At 37.9% G+C, this 17,222-nt stretch overlaps 1 protein-coding gene across 6 annotated transcripts in view; it reads right to left on the bottom strand.

Moving 5' to 3' along the window:
• Nucleotides 1-17,222, bottom strand: part of mib2 (mind bomb 2) — a 239,197-nt gene that overhangs the window by 7,752 nt on the left and 214,223 nt on the right. For all 6 annotated transcript variants that reach the window (XM_070090837.1, XM_070090836.1, XM_070090839.1 and 3 more), the window contains 6 exons: nt 9,299-9,447; nt 8,339-8,495; nt 7,574-7,728; nt 3,572-3,764; nt 2,788-2,937; nt 1,030-1,208 (listed from right to left, as the gene is read on the bottom strand). In XM_070090837.1, coding sequence (XP_069946938.1) covers nt 1,030-1,208; nt 2,788-2,937; nt 3,572-3,764; nt 7,574-7,728; nt 8,339-8,495; nt 9,299-9,447 — 983 coding nt within the window. The remainder of the gene's footprint in view (nt 1-1,029; nt 1,209-2,787; nt 2,938-3,571; nt 3,765-7,573; nt 7,729-8,338; nt 8,496-9,298; nt 9,448-17,222) is intronic.

Raw genomic sequence — 17,222 nt, 5'->3', positions numbered from 1 at the left:
CCAAACTGTCAATATCCCAAACCCCTCCTTTAAAGTGCAGTCATTGTACTTTCCATTTCCAGGACTCAAGTCCGGCTAACTGGCTAACCCTGAATCCCTTCATAAAATATTACCGTGCTCACACTCCAACAGCTCGTTAGGTATTTAAATGATTATTTTTTACTGATAAAAGTACAGTATTACTATCATCATCTTAACCATTTAAAAAATGTGTTTGTTTTGTATGTCACAAAGCAGAAAAGCACAAGAAGTGGTGGAGATATGATCCTCTGTCCACTAAGTGCAGTCTGGCCTCTGACCATCACTCTAAAGAATTGGAAGAATGAAGTACAAAAAACTGGTTAGTAAAAATAAGATGATAATAGCATTCTTGATCTACTTTTATTATCCTAATTATCTAGAAGATTGTTACTACCAGTACCAGTAATTGTTTGTTTGTTTGTCTGCCCTTTATTTATAACCAAAGACTTTTGTAAAGTAAATATTTCTGGCATATTTATGTAATTTAATATCTTAATTGAAAATTAATTTCTTATGTTGCATTTATCTTTAATATTTTCTTAATATTGTTTCCTCTAAACAAAAACTGACTCTTCAAGGATAATAGCATTGATAATGACAAATGACCTTAAATTATTGTACAACGTGGTCAAAGATATGCATTACAGTCTTTGGTCTCTTGCTCATTTTATCCTGATATAGCATATACTCCTTTTGTTTTTATATATGAAACATGCTTACACGTATAGCACTTCACAAATGTAGCAGCAGTAATGCAAAGACAACGTGAAACTAGGCTGATCTTTATCTCTCTCTTAATTTTCATTGGGCCAACAACAGGTAAACACTTGAAATGAGAAGTTTTACTATTCAATCAGAATCTATCTGGACTGTGGTAGACCCTAGATGGTGCCACAAACCTTACTTATACTCTACACTCACCCCCCACCCATCGCCTGGATTAATAACAGTGTAATCAATAATTCCCTACACCAAATTTCTTGCATGCTAAAACTAGTATATACAAACCTGGCCTGTGTTGTATAACTCTGCAGAAGATCAATGGTATTGGTGTCATTGATTAGATCCAATGGAGTCTTAGAGCGGATATTGGCAACTGTCACACTGCAACCTTTCTTAGCTAGGTAGCAAGCAAGTGCCAGTGAAACGTTATTTTCAAATCCTCGTTTTGCGATGTCTGTCAGAATCTTTATCAAAAGGATTTGTAAAATTAGAAGTGTCACCTACTTCTTCAGCCTTACATCATCACCCTATCAGCTAAAATTCAAGAAATACAAGGAGACAAAAAATAAAAACAAATGATAAATAACAAAAATTTGTGTAAAAGCAAATGGAGATAAAGAAGTGGCATAAAGCTTTAACATACATAAATATTTATCTAAAGACATAAGACAGCTAAAAATTACAAATTTCTGCATGTTTGATGGAATGCAATAATAGATGTTAATACAAAAAAAAAAAAAAAAAAAGTCAAGAAACCATAAAATCTACCTATCCAAAACAGTTTTGTCACAGAGTAGATCTCTAATTTATAAACAATGCTTTCTGGTTTTTCAACTTAACAGCGAGCTGTCTATAGAAAACAAAAGAAAAGATGGCCATGTTTCAATTATGTTCATACTACACTTCAACAATCATAAAACCTGAACTGGTTTGTAAGTGCCCCTTCTGCAAGGGATGATGTGTGTCATTTAGGGAATTTGCAAGTTGAAGACCTCCATTACGAGTTTATCTTCATCTATTCATAATAACAGATAAATATTTTTAACATTTTAAAAGATCCCTTGACTTAGTGAACATAAGTGCCCACCACATATCTACCTCTCCAAATAATTTTAGGTATTGTACAAGGAATTATGGTATAAAATACTACTATTAAGGTATTAACACTGTTATGGACAAATGCAAGAGTAATACCATAATACAGTTACTTGATTGATGAGGGCAGACACAAGGATAAGTCTCTAACAGTAACACTATGCTAATGCTACCCAAATGATAATGACACATGGTAAAAACAAATCCCTAACAGTAACAGACACATGATCAGGTGTGTAACAATACCATCATCATAATATAGCTAACCAAATGGTGGTGGAAGACACATGGACAAATATTATATAAATGTTTTAGAAAACCAACAAGTTGATGAATGACACACTTGTACAACATTTGGGTATCTTTACTGTGGAAAATTTTTGCCAGCCAGTAGCTTCAGCCTCATGAAACCACTGGCTGACGAAACATTTCCACAATATATCCTGTGGCATGCAAAGAGTACGTAACCTTTATTCGGCACATGTACACACCCTCAGTGAATTCTATCTCCTCCAACCAGCGAACCAGTACTAGTCGAATGATGGGGCCCCGTCGTTCGATCAGTACCCAGGTTCCAGCCAATGAGAAGACGGTTTTGGCAATCGCAGAGGTGTTGTGGGTACCACACACCTGTCTGCCCTTGACATTCCCATTCTAGAGCTGGTTGAAGCACGGTCTGCTCTCTAGTGGCTTCTATTCTGCCTTGCTTACCGTGTAGTGCACTAATACCTATTGTTGTACATAGTGTATATAGTGTACATACTTCTGTTCTTACTTGTTGAAGGATAATATAAGTCAAAAGTTCTTCTGCTGTGTTTATTTTGCTCCCTTTACACCCAGGATAACAGGCCTTTGAATTCCTGGGTAGTAATATACCCCAAAAGTTGTACAAGTGTCTTATTCATCATCATGGACAAATGTATAACAGAAGTGCAATCATATAGTTACCTGATTAATGTTGGGAGCATGACTTGGGTGAGCCTGTGGGGTGGTGGAATTCTTGAGAAGAGCTAAATGAAGTGCTGTGTCACCGTCTTCATCACATGCCCGAATGTCTGCATGGTTGTCCACTAGCAGCTCCACTACCCCACAGTGACCCTAGCCAAAAACAAAATTTTCTTGTTTGTCTTATTCACTATCATAGGCCAGTGTACAGTCTTTTATTTTTTATGTTAAATGAAAAATGTCATATAATGGTTTGGCATTTTTTTGTGAGAAGAATAAAAATTAGGATGCCTACCATCAACAAAATAACAATCATGGCTACAACAACCACTACAATAACTACAACCACAAAAACAGAGAGAGCAAAATGACAAAAACGAAAAATAAAAGCAACACAACAACCTGCCATGGTAGGAAACAACCATATGGATAAATTAATAATAATACTAAATAAATGGAGATGGGAAGTACAGTGTCTACACTCTGAAGGAGAGGTGTTAATGTTGCAGTTTTATAACTGTAAAGCACCCCTCTGGCAAGACTGATGGAGCGAATGAGGATGAAAGTTTTTCTCTTTCGGGCCACCCTGCCTTGGTGGGAATCGGCCAATGTGTTAATAAAAAAAATAAAATGAGGCCTGGCCACGGACCAGGCCGCAGGGGCGTTGACCCCTGAAACCTCCTCCATGTATAATTATTTTCTATAAATCAATAAAGCAGGAATTAGGTTCACTAAAAAGTTATCAACAAAGACTCTGAATACAGTGAAAGACCATAAGCATAGCTACCTGTGATACAGCCAGGAGGAGTGGAGTTTGTTTTTTGTTATTCGTTATATCAACAGCTGCTTGTCCAAGTGTGATCAAAGTTTCAGCTACTTGTCGATGACCATTAAGGGCAGCCAAATGAAGAGCTGCAAAGCCATCCTCTTTCTGTACATCTACAAACTGTCTTGAACGCAAAACTAGTTTCTCAGCCGCACTGCAAAATGGACATGGTGATTAGCAAGTGTGGATAAACAACAACAACAACAACAACAACAACAACAACAACAACTACAACTACTACAACTACTAGTTTTTCTTTTTGGGCTACCCCACCTCGGTGGGATACAGCCGGTGTGTTGAAAGAAAGAAAGAAAGAAAGAAAGAAAGAAAGAAGGAAAGAAAGAAAGAAAGAAAGAATAATAATAATAATAATAATAATAATAATAATAATAATAATAATAATAATAATAATAATAATAATAATAATAATACACAGCAATTATAACAATGTAATAAATTAATAATTTATTACAAATGTTACATCATTACATTTATAAAAATTTGAGTTACTGTAAATTACAATTTGGTTATGGTATATATTGTCTGAAAAGTCCACAGAATGTGCAGCATCTTGGGCAGGACAAAGGATAACATACAGGTTGAAAGGTAGAATAATAATAAATGAAATAATATTAACAAAAAAGGGAAGATATCATGAATAAGACCACTATGTAGTATGAATATTATGCAAAGAATAAGGAACTTAGAAATTAAAATACAGCCTCTCCTCACTTAATGACGTACTTGTTTACCAAGCACTCAAATTTACGATCAGCTCTCCAACCAGAATGCAAACCTAAATAATGTATATTAGAGTTGATTTCCTCCATTCTGTTTATTACAGTATACAGTACACTACTGCATAAACATTTAAAAATACAGTGGACCCCCGGTTAACGAACTTTTTTCATTCCAGTAGTATGTTCAGGTGCCAGTACTGACCGAATTTTTTCCCATAAGGAATATTGTGAAGTAGATTAGTCCATTTCAGACCCCCAAACATACACGTACAAACGCACTTACATAAATACACTTACATAATTGGTCGCATTTGGAGGTGATCGTTAAGCGGGGGTCCACTGTATACCAGAATTGTTATAAATGGTGCAAAGGTGAAATTAAAAAAAATATCTAAAGATGGTTGACACAAACCCACTACCAATATAGTATGCTTGCTTAATGACCAGTTCGCTTATCGACCTACTCTTAGGAACAGAACCCCATCATTAAGTGAGGAGAGGCTGTATTTGGCAGGTGTATGAAAGGTATAACTCAAGAAGGCAGATGAGGGCTTTGCATGGTTTACTAGTCACTTAAAAAATGGATGGAACAGAACAGGTTGTCCAAAAGGATACATATTATAATTAAGGGGATGTGCTAAACCCATCAGTGTCATACAATGAATGGAAAATGGGAGGCAATCAGGTTCAATCCAGGGAAGAGAAGGATAGGTTCACTTCCTTGGAGCCAGAGCCTCATACCGGAATAAAGATACTTCTCTTGAGGAGAAGAGAATGTATAAATCCTGGGTGTATGGAAAGAGGGGGTAGGCATCATCCCAGGAAGGGTTGAAGGAAAGGGCTGATATACATGTAATATACTTGTGACTGATTTCGAGGGCTCTTCTACTTGACCTACCCAGCCTTGGATCAAGCTTCCTTGTCAAATGATTGTTCAATGAGGCTGTTGCTGTTACTGTAGTGGCATGTTGGCTGGCATAGGTATCACAGCCAGATTAATCTGACATTTGGAAGATGCAATGATCCAGCAGGAATGTGTGAGTACGTGAGATAAGAGAAGAGATAAGCAGTTTTGAGGATATGATGTGTTGTTAAAGTTTGAGCATGGTAATATTTATTAAGAGGCTCAGAAAATCCGTTTAATCGGATCTGAGTCCTGGAAGTGGGAAATACAGTGCCTGCATTCTGAATGATGGGTGAGGATTCTGCAGTTCTGAGGGCCATTGCAAATGTGATGTTTGCACACTTCTGGCAAGAAAACAATCTTGGTGGGAAATGACTACTGTGGTTAAAAAAAAATATATATATATATTTAAGACTACAGAGTCTAGTAATGATAAACAAGCAGTCACTGCTGCTTATATCTGTCGTTGGGCCAACAGCTACCCCACATTCATTTGTGTTCTTAGACACCACCCTTCTGTCATATGCTCCTGCCATAAAGTAGGTACCGGGAGAAGTTAACACCTGACCAGGCATAGGGGGCAGATGTCTGCCTTTTAAGAATGGATGGATGTTAACTCCTCCTGGGCAGCCTAGCCCAACTGGTCTAAGGGTAGTCACATGACACACACACTAATGGTCAGAGAGGCCCAAATATGGGTGGGCACTCATGTGTGTTCAAACATTAACAACAATGTATAATTCACAATACACTCAAATTTAAACGAATGGCAAATTTTGGCCTCAGCATGATGGGAACAGCTAACCTCTGACCCAGCATTTGGTTAAATGATGATTAGGGGACATTTTTGTGATGGTTTTCATAGTTTTATTGGCCATTTCTTGGCACCAACAGATAAACTGGAAGAGATAATAGTAAAACAGAGAAGACTGTGATTAGTATTCAGATACAATGTGCCTTAAAATAGGTGTCAAATTTGCAGAAACTGGTGATTTTCCTGGGGAAGGGAAGAGTAGGGGAAAATCATCTAGCCTCCTTCCTCAGGTCAGTTTTGTGTTTTTTACTAGGTCTACTTCAGTTATAAGGACAGCCTAAAAAGAACCAAGCATTCTTGGCAAAAACACCAAATTTTGTGTCTGACGGTGGATTTAAATTGGAGGGCAAGTGTAGGAGAAGCCTGGGGATGTGATTAATAAGTAAAAGGAAGGTTGTTTTAGTGGCTGGAATGTCTACAGTCTTTGTTTTGAACCCTACTTTAAAATTGAAATTTGTTGAAAATAGTGTAAAATTTACTATATTATTGACTTCCCAGGATTAATTAGGGTAGTTCTGATGGCTGAATGGACAATTTCTTGTGATCAGTGGGAATTTGGTCAGTTTGTGCACTGGATTTGGCCTATAACAGGCCTATAATTGGGTAAAATTTCTCTTGCTTAAAGTGCCCCCTGGTCTCCAATTTTGCATTTCTGTAATTCTGTAAGTATTACATTAAACTTTGCATTTTGGTGTCATTACCCTTCAAAAAAAATTCTCTATCACTTTATTTTTTTTCTTTAAATAATAAAAGAGAAGTGGCTTTCAATCTGGGGGCTGCTAACATTTTCAGGGTTAACATGTTTAAGTGTTAGTGACCATGCACTTCAGAATTGTGTAACTGGGTCAATAGATTTGGAAAAACGGACAAAGTTAGTTGGTTACAGAACTGTTGGTTATACTATCATGACAAAACAATCTCTTCCCCATTCACAACAACAGCTATTACCAGCTACCCATTCCTCCCCCAATAGCTCGTTACATCAAGACTTTACCAAATACAAGCCTTTGTCTTTATTTACAACTAGCCAACAAGTCATTAATAAACACCTCAGTCCACACTAGACCACTATTAAGTCACATGAGAAAAGGAATGATAAGAGAAAGCCAGAAGTCAGGTCAATTAAAGAGAGGCTAGGAGACAGACAATGCTACGTCAAATCACTTCTGTTCTGCAGATCAGTACATTTAATAATGTACTGTATTGGGAAAGGCAAACATCTACATAAACAAAGCCAGGGCTAAGATTCACATCAGGCAAGTTATGCATAATGGCCAATCCAAAGAGATTGAGGAGGGATAGATAATACAGAGTACTGGCAATTTCATCTCTAATTTGTGAGTTAGTTGTGAATGTTTTTTCTATATTATTGTCATGTTTATTCTATCTGTATCTGTATGATCATTATGTCAAACCAGTTTTCTTAATCATTCATCCTCTTCACCTGTTAATCAAATTAAAAAGCAACCTCCCATTGATTTATTAAACATAGGCTATAGACTCACAAATTGTTGCCCTTCAGTGCTGCATGATGGAGGACATTAAAACCACGTTTGTTTCGCAGCGTCAGGTCCAGGTGCGGCGAGTTACCAAGCAACTCTAAAATTTCTATACTCTCCTTCCCTATTGCATCATGCAATGCAGTATCACCATACGAGTCCTGAAAAGACAAATTATATATTATTGTTGGCATCACATTTGTACTACTAGCTGTATTAAGTGATTTTATTACTGAAGCTATTTTTGCAGGGGTGGTAAGAGGCAATGAAAAGCATTAGGATAATTGTCAAATAATTGCCAGAATTAGGATAATTACCTCCTACTGTAGCAAAGGAATTTTAAAGTTTGTTCATAGTATCAATAGTTGAGAGGGATGGGGGCAGGAATTCCAAGTTGAAAAAATTTCTGTTTTACCGCATTGAAATGAAGATTACGAAAATTACAAAATGTAGCAAAAAATAAAACTCTGATAATGTTTCCTCTCTAATTTAAACTTCTCACATCCCATGGAATGTGCTATGCTTTTGTAATTCTTTACTGTACTGAGCACATCATGCTATTGCACTTGTTCACAACATTTCATTCATTTGGTTACTCATCATTTCAGGAATGTAACCAAAGTGTGAGAGTTTACTAGGTATTAACAACTTAGTATTAAAATAACAAAGTTTAAACATCAGTGGTAATTTACAGTTGGATATTTAGAAATGGCAAAGTATTTCTTACAAATTAACTCCCTAAATCAATATTTTTTAATCATTCATACATACCTGAACATTAACATCACAGTTGTATTTGAGAAGTACTTTAACACAGGCAGCATGTTGTTTGTTGACTGCCACATGCAAGGCAGAACACCTGCCCTTGTTTACTATGTTAATAGAGGCATTTTTTCGTAGTAACAACTCCATGATCTCTGGCTGGTTCCTGAAGCAGTAGTGAGAAATGTAAAGTTACAAAAGAATAAACTATAGCAACTAAGGGATTTTATAATATGAAGTAAAGAAATATACTGTGAGACATACTGTACTTTAAGTATATATTATGGTATGCATATTATAATGCTTGCACTACTCTGAGTATACATTTATGTATACTCTTTGAAAGAGGCACCAGTTTTTTTTTTTTTGGGGCAGTGTCACAAGTAATGTACAATACAGAAATGTAACTTCGTGTTCATCATTTTAATAAAAAAAGTAATTGCCAATATCCCAGGTAGTAGGTTGGAAGATAGCAACCACCCAGGGAAGTACTACCATCATGCTGAGTGTAAAACAAAAGTCTGTAATTGTTTTACATGATGGTAGGATTGCTGGTGTCTTTTTTCTGTCTCATAAACATGCAAGATTTCAGGCATGTCTTGCTACTTCTATTTACACTTGGGTCACACTACACATCCATGTACAAGCATATATATACAGACCTTTCTGGATTTTCTTCTATTTAATACTAATTCTTGTTCTTGTTTATTTACTCTTATCTCCATGGGGAAGTGAAAGAGAATTCTTCCTCCGTAAGCCATGTGTGTCATAAAAGGCAACTAAAATGCTGGGAGCAAGAGGCTAGTAACCCCTTCTCCTGTATACATTACTAAAGTTAAAAAGAGAAACTTTTGTTTTTCTTTTTGAGCCACCCTGCCTCGGTGGGATACAGCTGGTTTGTTAAAAGAAGAACTGCCAATATTTCATAAATGTATTAGTTTGAAAGTTCATTGGAATAACCAGACTTACCCAAAGGCTGCATAATGCAAAGCCAAATCACCATCATCATCGGCAATATCTAATGAAGCCTTATGGTTGAGCAAGAGTCGTACAATATCCATGTGACCCTGATGGCATGCAACTTGTAGACACGTTTTTCCAGAGCTTCGTCCATCTACCTAAAAGTCGTAACACGATAGCACATCATCAAAATGAAGGTATAATAAATTCAGAGCTAATTTAGTATACAATAACTATATTTTTTATTTAAAAAGTCTATCAGGATATTTAGACATTTACCTACCTATTTATAAACCACATTACCTTCATTTCCACTCTTGCTTACAAAAAAGTACAAAAATTCACAGCATCTCCAACTTGTACTAGAGCATATTTGTGTTAAGTCTGAGTTAGGTTTGCATTTATATTAGGCACATAATTTTACATCATTTCTTAAATTACTTACATAGCAGGTGTCCCACTTACAATGTTAATGTACTCCTAAAAGCTGTAATCTGAGTGGTCAGAACTTGGAACCTATTTTTCCATAGATTCACACACATCATAAAATGGAGATGCATTCCTGAGCCATAATATTCCAGATCTAATTTCACTTAATTTCTCAAGAATATTTACCCAAAATTTTACATTTCGTACCTCTCCTTTTCACTTACAAATAATATTGTTTAAATAATGTATACAAGTTAATTAAGCAGAAAGGAGCTATAATACAGTATAAGTACAGTACAGATGTGTAGGGACAGGCAGCAGATGGACTGTCTCCATTCCTCTCTCATTCTCTTCTTCACTTCCCTCCTCTCTCTTGTCATTATCTAACTGAAGACTATTTACATATGCTCACCACTCTCTTGTTGTTATGGTATACCTTACCATTGATATACCTTTGATGAGTTTTGAGTCTCACTACTCTCGGAGCACGGCCATGGGCCAAGCTCGTCTGGTGCTTGCCTGATCAACGAGGCTGTTGCTGCTGGAAGCTCACTGCCCCACATATTCATCACAGCCTGGTTGATCCAGCACCTGGTGAAGATACTTGTCCAGTTTCCTCTTGATGGCTTCTACACTTGTTCCAGCTGTTTTTCAGATATCCTCTGGTAAGATGGTGAATAGTCTGGGGCCATGAATGTTCATACAGTGTTCCCTTATCGTGCCTACTGCACCCCTGCTCCTCACTGGGTTTATTTTGTACTTCCTCCCATATCTCTCACTCCAGTATGTTGTTACGGCAGTGTGCAGATTTAGGACCAGGCCCTCGAGTACTTTCCAGGTACACTGTACATGTATCTCTCTCTCCTCCGCTCCAATGAGAACATGCTCAAGACTAACCCTTAAACTGTCCAAACGTAGATCAACGTTTTCACGGCTTATTTATCTATCACAAATCATCTAATATGACATAATAAACAATATTAATAACAAAGAAACATGGCATATACAGTGGACCCCCGGTTAACGATATTTTTTCATTCCAGAAGTATGTTCAGGTGCCAGTACTGACCAAATTTGTTCCCATAAGGAATATTGTGAAGTAGGTTAGTCCATTTCAGACCCCCAAACATACACATACAAATGCACTTACATAAATACACTTACATAATTGGTCGCATTGGGAGGTGATCGTTAAGCGGGGGTCCACTGTACTCTAGAATGAATAAAATACGTCATTAAGTATGTGACAAGTGTTGCTGTGTTGTTGTTGTTGGGTGCATAAGGGCCACTGAGAGCATAAGCTGTACATATTGCTGGTGCAGGCAGCAGCTGAGGCAGCAGAGACAGGGTGTTCTCAGTTGCCCTATATACTTCCAACAACATTGGAGGAGTTGGGTTCGTGCTGTCATTTTTCTATCGATTAATTGCTTAACTTACTTGCTACACTGTTAATGCTACACTTTATCACTGGCTGGCACTATAGTCTTTATCGACTCTTGCTGCTTTAGTATTGTACATATTGTAGAATCACTGAAGAAGGCACATTTTCCCCTCTCACTTCCTCCTCCACTTTGGTACTCTGCTACGTGTTCTTGAATTCTATAGTCTTTCTCACCTTCTTTACCAAAGGACTGGCACTAGTACAATATTTTATGATGTTTTCATGTGTTTTATGATTGTTCATGGTTCAATAGGTTAAGGAAGCAGTATTGTTAGGCTAAGTAAATGCTATTATTATATTTCCCTACAATATATTGGAGCACCAAACATTCACGATTTTCCAACATTTGCGAGGTTCTTGATCCCCTACCCTTCACAAATGTTGAGGGAGACCTGTATTTATAGGTCTCAGGAATGTTTTACACATGCTGGAGTATATATGAAACTCCTTGAAGCATGGTGTTAAGACAAATGTCACTAAACTGCTGACAGTGCAGCAGTTGAATGACACTCGATGAATGTGCCCTGCTCCAGGGAACCCTGGCTTTATTTTTCACTGTTACACACTAACATGTCTGTCTGTCTGTCTGTCTGTCTGTGTCTAGCTCTGCTCATCTGTCTGTCTAGCTCTGCTTATCTGTCTGTCTATCTCTGCTTATCTGTCTTTCTGTCTGCCTGTGTGTGTGTGTGTCTGTCTTTCCGTCTGCTTGTCTCTGTCTCAGAGAGCAGCTCGTAAACCAATAGGTATTACACACAATGCAAAGTCGTCACGTCTCATTCCTGATCAAGTAAAAAATGTGTACTACTTGCCAGCCATGCTTATTATGCCTTATATCTACAAGCTTATATCTGACGAGCTGTTGGAGAGTGACCAGGTAATATTTAGTGAAGGGATTCAGGGAAACCGGTTATTTTTATATAGGTGGACTTGAGTCCTGGAAATGGGAAGTACAATGCCTGTGCTTTAAAGGAGGGGTTTAGGATATTGGCAGTTTGGAGGAATATGTTGTGTATCTTTATACGTATATGCTTCTAAACTGTTGTATTCTGAGCACCTCTGCAAAAAGTGATTATGTGTGAGTGAGGTGAAAGTGCTGAATGATAAAAGTATTTTCTTTTTGAGGATTTTTTTTCTTGCTTTTTGGGTCACCTGCCTCGGTGGAAGACGGCCGACTTGTTAAAAAAAATAAATCTATAAGCACTGTAGAGCACTTTGCCTAGAATTTTTGGGTTATCCTAAATAATTTACACGATGTATAATAACTGTACTTACATGTAGCTAAAAGAGATTAAGACAGACAGACATAGACACAGAGATAAAGACAGAGAGACAGCCAAAGTCAGTCAAGTCAGTCAGCCAGTCAGCTAGCCAGCCAAAAACGTATTACACATGTTCCAGAATCTTCTCTTTACTTAGGGCATAGGGTATAGGACATTCTGGCAGGATGTCACTTACATTGGTATCAGAAATGAAAGGATATTGCACAAATGTTGCACATGGGTTATTATCAAGGTTTTTGACATTTCCTCAACCACTTGCGGCCACCTCCATCTCAAAGCCACTAAACTATGGGTCAACATCACTTTCCTCATAAAAGGGGAGTGTTAATATGACATGACATCAGTGAATCCCTGGTGTTTGCCACGCTATTTGCTCTAGCTGGCACTCAACTGAAATGGTGCTCCCACAAGGTACTAACTGATCCCAAATTTTTTTAATACTATGCACACCGAGTGTTAAGACCCATTCTATGCTGACCAGGCATCTCAGGCCAATTGTGCCAAATTTGAACGCAGGAAAAATATAATGTAGATCTGCGTTTAGAGCACTAATGGTACAAACATAGATCTACGTTTGGACAGTTTAACCCTTTGAGGGTCGAGAGGTCCTCTCCCAAACTCGTTCTCAAGGTCGAAAAATTTTTGAAAAAAAAAAAAAAAATTCTCATGAAATGATAGAGAATCTTTTTCTGATCATAATGACACCAAAAGTATGAAATTTGATGGAAAACTTACGAAATTATGCTCTCACGAAGTTAGCGGTCTCAAAGTGGGCGATTTTGCCCACTTTGAGACCTATTTTCGGCCAAATCCAATGTTGCAGTTGACTAAAATCACAGCTATTTCCCTAGAACTCCATTTGTTCTATCGATTGAGTACACGAATCTGCCCATTTACTGATTTCAACTACCCAATAAAGTGGTCAGAAATTGGCAATTTGGGCAATTTCACACAAATTTCAAAAGATGCCAATATCTAAATAGGGTCCAGAATAAACAAGACAGACATTCATGACACTAAAATAACATTTTATCTGTTCATTAGACACGTCTCTAGGCCCCTCTTACATTTGTTTTTGAATATTTATTCTCACAGAAAATAGAAGATTTTCTGTTATATATATTACTACATCATTGTAAAAACGGTATAAATTATATCAGCACACTTGTGAAAGAATATTAGACTCACTAGTTGATGTGTATTGGACGCATGGCTTGATTTGTTTACTCTTGAACATCAGTAAAAATTGATCATTTCCGCTACTTTGAGCTCAATTTCAAGGTATTTGTCATCATGAAACCAATCATCTCTAATTCTGTAATATATCTTCCATTCTATCAAATGAGACCAAGGAAATGAGAATACAACCATAATTTTTTTTTTTTTTTCTTCAACAAGTCGGCCGTCTCCCACCGAGGCAGGGTGACCCAAAAAAGAAAGAAAATCCCCAAAAAGAAAATACTTTCATCATCATTCAACACTTTCACCACACTCGCACATTATCACTGTTTTTGCAGAGGTGCTCAGAATACAACAGTCTAGAAGCATACACATATAAAGATACACAACATATCCCTCCAAACTGCCAATATCCCAAACCCCTCCTTTAAAGTGCAGGCATTGTACTTCCCATTTCCAGGACTCAAGTCCGACTATATGAAAATAACCGGTTTCCCTGAATCCCTTCACTAAATATTACCCTGCTCACACTCCAACAGATCGTCAGGTCCCAAGTACCATTCGTCTCCATTCACTCCTATCTAACACGCTCACGCACGCTTGCTGGAAGTCCAAGCCCCTTACCCACAAAACCTCCTTTACCCCCTCTCTCCAACCCTTTCGAGGACGACCCCTACCCCGCCTTCCTTCCCCTATAGATTTATATGCTTTCCATGTCATTCTACTTTGATCCATTCTCTCTAAATGACCAAACCACCTCAACAACCCCTCTTCTGCCCTCTGACTAATACTTTTATTAACTCCACACCTTCTCCTAATTTCCACACTCCGAATTTTCTGCATAATATTTACACCACACATTGCCCTTAAACAGGACATCTCCACTGCCTCCAACCGTCTCCTCGCTGCTGCATTTACCACCCAAGCTTCACACCCATATAAGAGTGTTGGTACTACTATACTTTCATACATTCCCTTCTTTGCCTCCATAGATAACGTTTTTTGACTCCACATATACCTCTTTTTTATTTCTTCTATTGTCCATGGGGAAGTGGAAAAGAATCTTTCCTCCGTAAGCCATGCGTGTCGTATGAGGCGACTAAAATGCCGGGAGCAATGGGCTAGTAACCCCTTCTCCTGTATACAATTAATAAAAAAGAGAAGAAGAAAAACTTTATAAAACTGGGTTGCTTAAATGTGCGTGGATGTAGTGCGGATGACAAGAAACAGATGATTGCTGATGTTATGAATGAAAAGAAGTTGGATGTCCTGGCCCTAAGCGAAACAAAGCTGAAGGGGGTAGGAGAGTTTCAGTGGGGGGAAATAAATGGGATTAAATCTGGAGTATCTGAGAGAGTTAGAGCAAAGGAAGGGGTAGCAGTAATGTTAAATGATCAGTTATGGAAGGAGAAAAGAGAATATGAATGTGTAAATTCAAGAATTATGTGGATTAAAGTAAAGGTTGGATGCGAGAAGTGGGTCATAATAAGCGTGTATGCACCTGGAGAAGAGAGGAATGCAGAGGAGAGAGAGAGATTTTGGGAGATGTTAAGTGAATGTATAGGAGCCTTTGAACCAAGTGAGAGAGTAATTGTGGTAGGGGACTTGAATGCTAAAGTAGGAGAAACTTTTAGAGAGGGTGTGGTAGGTAAGTTTGGGGTGCCAGGTGTAAATGATAATGGGAGCCCTTTGATTGAACTTTGTATAGAAAGGGGTTTAGTTATAGGTAATACATATTTTAAGAAAAAGAGGATAAATAAGTATACACGATATGATGTAGGGCGAAATGACAGTAGTTTGTTGGATTATGTATTGGTAGATAAAAGACTGTTGAGTAGACTTCAGGATGTACATGTTTATAGAGGGGCCACAGATATATCAGATCACTTTCTAGTTGTAGCTACACTGAGAGTAAAAGGTAGATGGGATACAAGGAGAATAGAAGCATCAGGGAAGAGAGAGGTGAAGGTTTATAAACTAAAAGAGGAGGCAGTTAGGGTAAGATATAAACAGCTATTGGAGGATAGATGGGCTAATGAGAGCATAGGCAATGGGGTCGAAGAGGTATGGGGTAGGTTTAAAAATGTAGTGTTAGAGTGTTCAGCAGAAGTTTGTGGTTACAGGAAAGTGGGTGCAGGAGGGAAGAGGAGCGATTGGTGGAATGATGATGTAATGAGAGTAGTAAGGGAGAAAAAGTTAGCATATGAGAAGTTTTTACAAAGTAGAAGTGATGCAAGGAGGGAAGAGTATATGGAGAAAAAGAGAGAAGTTAAGAGAGTGGTGAAGCAATGTAAAAAGAGAGCAAATGAGAGAGTGGGTGAGATGTTATCAACAAATTTTGTTGAAAATAAGAAAAAGTTTTGGAGTGAGATTAACAAGTTAAGAAAGCCTAGAGAACAAATGGATTTGTCAGTTAAAAATAGGAGAGGAGAGTTATTAAATGGAGAGTTAGAGGTATTGGGAAGATGGAAGGAATATTTTGAGGAATTGTTAAATGTTGATGAAGATAGGGAAGCTGTGATTTCGTGTTTAGGGCAAGGAGGAATAACATCTTGTAGGAGTGAGGAAGAGCCAGTTGTGAGTGTGGGGAAAGTTCGTGAGGCAGTAGGTAAAATGAAAGGGGGTAAGGCAGCCGGGATTGATGGGATAAAGATAGAAATGTTAAAAGCAGGTGGGGATACAGTTTTGGAGTGGTTGGTGCAATTATTTAATAAATGTATGGAAGAGGGTAAGGTACCTAGGGATTGGCAGAGAGCATGCATAGTTCCTTTGTATAAAGGCAAAGGGGATAAAAGAGAGTGCAAAAATTATAGGGGGATAAGTCTGTTGAGTGTACCTGGTAAAGTGTATGGTAGAGTTATAATTGAAAGAATTAAGAGTAAGACGGAGAATAGGATAGCAGATGAACAAGGAGGCTTTAGGAAAGGTAGGGGGTGTGTGGACCAGGTGTTTACAGTGAAACATATAAGTGAACAGTATTTAGATAAGGCTAAAGAGGTCTTTGTGGCATTTATGGATTTGGAAAAGGCGTATGACAGGGTGGATAGGGGGGCAATGTGGCAGATGTTGCAAGTGTATGGTGTAGGAGGTAGGTTACTGAAAGCAGTGAAGAGTTTTTACGAGGATAGTGAGGCTCAAGTTAGAGTATGTAGGAAAGAGGGAAATTTTTTCCCAGTAAAAGTAGGCCTTAGACAAGGATGTGTGATGTCACCGTGGTTGTTTAATATATTTATAGATGGGGTTGTAAGAGAAGTAAATGCGAGGGTCTTGGCAAGAGGCGTGGAGTTAAAAGATAAAGAATCACACACAAAGTGGGAGTTGTCACAGCTGCTCTTTGCTGATGACACTGTGCTCTTGGGAGATTCTGAAGAGAAGTTGCAGAGATTGGTGGATGAATTTGGTAGGGTGTGCAAAAGAAGAAAATTAAAGGTGAATACAGGAAAGAGTAAGGTTATGAGGATAACAAAAAGATTAGGTGATGAAAGATTGAATATCAGGTTGGAGGGAGAGAGTATGGAGGAGGTGAACGTATTCAGATATTTGGGAGTGGACGTGTCAGCGGATGGGTCTATGAAAGATGAGGTGAATCATAGAATTGATGAGG

Source organism: Cherax quadricarinatus, chromosome 33 (genome assembly GCF_038502225.1).
Source record: "Cherax quadricarinatus isolate ZL_2023a chromosome 33, ASM3850222v1, whole genome shotgun sequence".
Classification (NCBI taxonomy): Eukaryota; Metazoa; Arthropoda; class Malacostraca; order Decapoda; family Parastacidae; genus Cherax; species Cherax quadricarinatus.
This window is presented reverse-complemented; position numbering and strand designations above follow the sequence as displayed.